This window comes from Branchiostoma belcheri, unplaced genomic scaffold (genome assembly GCF_001625305.1).
Source record: "Branchiostoma belcheri isolate BF01 breed outbred unplaced genomic scaffold, Haploidv18h27 scaffold36, whole genome shotgun sequence".
NCBI lineage: Eukaryota > Metazoa > Chordata > Leptocardii > Amphioxiformes > Branchiostomatidae > Branchiostoma > Branchiostoma belcheri.
Genome location: NW_017803976.1, coordinates 1,710,915 through 1,716,277, shown reverse-complemented (window position 1 = coordinate 1,716,277; position 5,363 = coordinate 1,710,915). Strand labels below are relative to the sequence as shown.

The window sequence follows — 5,363 nt, the reverse complement described above, 5'->3', positions numbered from 1 at the left end:
TTATTGCAAGTGTTGTAGTTTGTAGTATCTGCTCTATAAATGATGTAAAAAATGTAAAACCAAAGTGTAAAAGTGCTACTGGTCATCTCTGAATCAATTTGAAATTCTTGCTACAATGTACTTTTAAACTATCAAAGTCTGTATCACATTTTTTTATTGCTTTCTTCAATTTTTCACTTTTACTATAATAAAGTAACATTAATTACAATAGGCCATAACTTGAACTGTTACTTAAAATTTGTAACCTAAATTTATAATTTATATTTCATACATAGAATTTAAATGCTAGTATCTATCATTTTGTAACACGTAGGTCGTCGCGACAGCCTTGCAGATTTTGCAACGAAACCTTTGATCAGAATGAACTTGTAACTTATGTTCTAATAATGTGTGCAGGAAGCGTTAAAATGAACTTCAAGTTCAACTTGAAGATATGCCAAAAAGAAGGACCTGAACAACACAACGACGGACAACTATGTCATCTCTATGACTGAGATATATGTCAAGTGGATGTTTATATGATTTAATGATATCTAAGCCAGCTACCTTTAGTTGATAATATGAGTTTCATAATTCTTTTGGACGAGACCGGCGCCCAAGGCCTGTCTAGATGATCTGGGTGGGTGGGCGGAAATGCGGCACCGAAATTCCTTCCGTTTTGATCGGACGCCGCGCACTTGTAAAGACGTCCCTGCCACTTTCCAGAGAAGCTACATCGAGGTAGTATCGGAATCTGACTTACCCAGAAGTTATCCGCGAAGAAAGACATGTTTCCCCGTGTTTTCCGTCAGTAGCAAACGGACTCCAGACCGCTCCACTCGCTTCAAAATGGCGAGCGAATGTTATGGCTCGACTGCGCATGTGCCGTGACATTCCTCCCTCCAACTCTCGCAAGAAACGGCGAGACTTGAGGCCAAACTTTTTTTTTCATGGGGGGCATTTTCTGAAGTTTTCTGTCAAATTTTGATGGGTAAAATGTGATCTGAGACTTTTTATCACACCACTCTCACACAAACAGGGCCAAACCTGGGCGGGATGCCCTAGTCAGGGTTTTGCCCAGTATCAAATAGAATAGAATAGAATAGAATAGTATAGAATAGAATAGAATAGAATAGAATAGAATAGAATAGAATAGAATAGAATAGAATAGAATAGAATAGAATAGAATAGAATAGAATAGAATAGAATAGAAACCTGTGGGTCGAACTTTTCCAGATTATCTTGTGTAAGGCCACAGCAAGTACATTTTATGGATGGCATCCTCCGCAGACTACAAATCTAATGCGATAGGGTGAAAAAAAAAAAAACAAGCCGGGCCAAAAAAAATTAAAAAATAAAGATTCCTACATGCTCATATTTTGACATCATAAATCTTGTTAAACAAGAAATGATACCTGTATATTGTGCTATAAAGCTTACCCATTAAATATTACCTCATCCATTTCTCACTGAAACAACTTTGAAACGAGGACTTTTCAATCATTGTATTCAGTGGAAACATTACATTATTCAATGTTTAACACTCCCCGAGAGAAAATCAAATGGTTCGTCCCTGGTGTTGGATTATTAATCTGAAGTCATTAAACGTCATCAACCAGTCAACAAGAAGGTATTAAACAATCTGCTGCTGAATACGTGAAGCTGGAGATATATTTTCTCCCCGCTCGTTCCCTTTTTGTGTAGCAGAATCTGACTCTGAGAAGGAGACATCCGGAGAGAAATCGCTAATCTCCAAGCAGATCCCTTTTGGTGGCAAAAAGACAGTATCAAATTGGCCAGGCAGTATCCATTAGCCAGAGAAGGTCGCCAGCTACCGGTAGCGACAAAAAAAACGGCCATATATAAAAAGGTAACGATCATTCCCCCACAACCTCTGCTTGGAGAGTAAAATCGCACCACGAGTAAGTGTCTTGTTTGATTTTTACTTCATAAATTGTAGTTTCTCATATCTTTCTAAGATTGGCACCATTTCTTGAAACTGTATGTCTGTACATGTAGCTATAGATTCGCCTCCAGACTAATCAATTTATGCTCCATGTTAAATTTATTTTGCTTCTCGGGGATTTGACAACATTGGGCCAATGTTTGTTTGCTTTTTCTTAGAATTTTTCTTGGGCATTCGAGTGATCTTTTTTTTTTCAAACCTAATTTTAAGTCAGTTTAAAGGAAAAGCTAGATTGAAGTTTGCAAATATTGCAATGAGCTATGAGTCTCTAATATTTCCATTTGTAAACAAGTAAAATCTTAGATTTTATACCTCCGGGCTTTTTATTGTATATTTACCTCCATGAAATGTGTCATGGAGGTTATATTTTCAGTTGCGTTTATCTGTCCGTCCGTCTGTCTGTTGGTCAACAAGATAACTCAAGAACGCCTGGATGGATTGGTTTCATACTTGGTGTGTTGGTAGGGTGTGACGAAAACTGGAAATGATGAGATTTTTGTCCCCCTAGTGGCTTCTCTTGGTACTGCAGCGCAACTTCCGGTTTTGATATCTCGCGATCTGGACATGCTAGGGTCATGAAATTTTGATGGAAGGTAGCTCTCGTACTTGGGAAGAAGTCATACGAGTTTGGGCCCCCTAGCGGCTTGTTCTGGAACTGCAGGGCACTTTCTGGCGAAATGTTTAAAAGCCAATAAGTCCAGACAGGAACAACATATTTTCATTATTTTTGGTGTGCAGGTAGCTGAGAGAGAGATGTACATAATTAAATGCAACTTATGCAAATGAGGACTTTATTTGCATAATTAATGAGGAAATTCTATAATTACAGTGTTTTACATTATACTATGTAACCTATGGCAGGCGGAACTTCAACAGATGCTAATTATGCAAATGATGACCTAATTTGCATAATTAATGTGAAAATTCTATGATTTCGTAATGGTGAATGATGAGAATGTCATACTTGGGACATCTGTAAGTTAATCAAAAGTTAACATACATCACGATGCATATATCATGTTAATGCAGAGGTCATTTGAACAATTAAAGAAGAAATTTACATTTACATATCAAGATCATATTTCATGGAGGTATGAGGTCTCGGAATTCTAGTTTTATATGTAATTTGTTATGTATAGTTGATGGTGTTGAATTTTATGTGTTAGAGAAGATGCATGTGCACAACAACAATAGTTGCGTGCCGCAGGACTAGGGGTTTAAACAAAGAATTTATCGAGACCGGACACCCCTCTTTGAGAAAGATATACGTGGACCAGACCGAGAATATCTTAAACACGCCAAAGGTCAACGGTCGTGACCATTTTCACGCTCAAAGGGGTGTTCTGGGGCCACCAAAAGGCACCATTTTCACGCCCGAAAACACATATACAATAAAAACAAAAGAACATGCATCATCCGCAGCCCAATAGCAAAACATACACCAAGTCCCAAAAAAATCCGTCCACCCAAACGCGAGAAACAGCTGCGAACATGAAAATCTAAATCTCTCACAAAACCCTTCCGCGGAAGGATGTCTCCTCTCTCGGAGGTAACTATTCGTTCCATTTTAAAAGCAGCATTCCTAATGAAACAAAAGGTAACTTGTGCTTTACACAATGCCACAAATACGTGTTGTCTTTAATTTCCTCATTGGACAGAAATGCATTTATCTTTCTTGAAATATGTGGCAATTGATAGCAACGTTAACCAATCAAAATAGGCGAAACAATCCGTTCTCAATTCAATGGCCATTGATATAGGATATCATACACACGAATATACGGCTGGCTAAAAACCACTGACAACACAAAAATGACTCTCTTGTGATATGACATGGCGCATGTATATATTTTTTATTCACATGGATTTTGTAGGAATTGTAGAATTTAGGGATCGGTGTAGAGTTTCGGGTCTTGGGCTAACTTTACTCACGCCAAGTTACGCGTCTATATGATCTGCTAGTTAACCAAGTAAAACACACGGAGACGGGTCGATTCAGATTGGCATACTCTTTTCGGCTTTCTTTCGGCACTATTATCTGGATGAGTAGGGTTGGGTAGCCGGCTCTCGACATTTTTTGGTACTCTTGTTGGGTCAAGCTAAGACACTTGATGTATAGTATGGACATGTCAAACTCTGTATTTTTTTTTACTTTTTTTCCCCTTCTTTTTTCATGTTCTGATTGTAGGGTGATTTTAGTTAACATACTCTCCTGGTTATTATAGTTAGGTAGCGTACGAGGACGCACACTGATTAGAGGAGAGGGGATAGTGTAACAGCCCTGATCAGTCAGCTAGTGATTTATGGTTCCCGTGACGTAGTGACTTATGACGTAGTGCTCAGTATCCATATTTAGATCCTCAGCTTCTTAGATTAGCCAATGACTGGTGAGAGTAGTCAGCGTCAGGATTAGAGAGCGCCAAATCCTAACCACTAGACCATATGGGAGCGGGCTAGCTAATATCTAATCCTGACGCTGACTGCTCTCACCAGTCATTGGCTAATCTAATGAGTATGTAAATGAACTAAGAAGCTGAGGATCTAAATATGGATACTGAGCACTACGTCATAAGTCACTACGTTTTGATTAGTATATTTCTTATTCATAAAGGCTAACATCATTTGGCGAAGGTATGAGATCGTGGAACTCTAGTGTGATTTTAAGTTAAGTGTAAATTTTTGTTTATTCATTTCATAAATCACGATATTTAATTGGTCTCCGTTATAGCCGACCTTCATATAAGCCACGCGCGCGAAAATCTCTACAAGCAGACTAGTTTCTTTGTATGTATTTATGCAATATAATGTTTATGCTATATAACGTTATAGGTACTTGCCGCAGATGTTGCTATTGTTGGGGGTTGACAGTTTTCCTACCCCCAGTGTTGCAGTTGAATCACGTCTGTGCCAACGTGGATAGCTTCAGATTGACATTTTCATTTGGGATAAGCCGTTAAAAAATATAATGTGCTGTATACTTTTGGTATGGAGAAACATTAAGGGAAGATTAACATATAATACAGTAATTATGCGCGAATCAGGTTCGAACTTGCATAATTGATGAGGAAATTTTATAAATCTACAGCGTGCCGCGTTCCATGATACCACCCAAGTTACACACATTTACATAATGTAACTCACTCGGGCGAAAGGAACATCAAAAGAACATCATTATATAACCGAGATAATTATAGGCCCGATTTACACGTGCGTCGTTTATATGTGTTGGGCGTAAAACGACGCGAGCGTGCGCGCGGCGCCGCACTGCGCGTTTTGTGCGACAGATTTTTTGATCGTGTAAACAACCTCCGCCACAGACGCGCGGCGGTTTTGTTGTGGCACTTCCTGGACGTGCCACAGAAAAATGACGCGCGACGCCGCGCGTCTGTTGCGGAGGTTGTTTTACACGATAAAAAAT

At 38.9% G+C, this 5,363-nt stretch overlaps 1 protein-coding gene across 4 annotated transcripts in view; it reads right to left on the bottom strand.

The window, feature by feature from the left end:
- LOC109476089 (F-BAR domain only protein 2-like) overlaps positions 1–866 on the bottom strand; it is a 59,991-nt gene extending 59,125 nt beyond the window's left edge. For all 4 annotated transcript variants that reach the window (XM_019776951.1, XM_019776954.1, XM_019776953.1 and 1 more), the window contains exon 1: positions 743–866. In XM_019776951.1, the coding sequence (XP_019632510.1) occupies positions 743–769 (27 nt within the window). In that variant the 5' untranslated portion in view covers positions 770–866. The remainder of the gene's footprint in view (positions 1–742) is intronic.
- Positions 867–5,363: the final 4,497 nt, after the last annotated feature.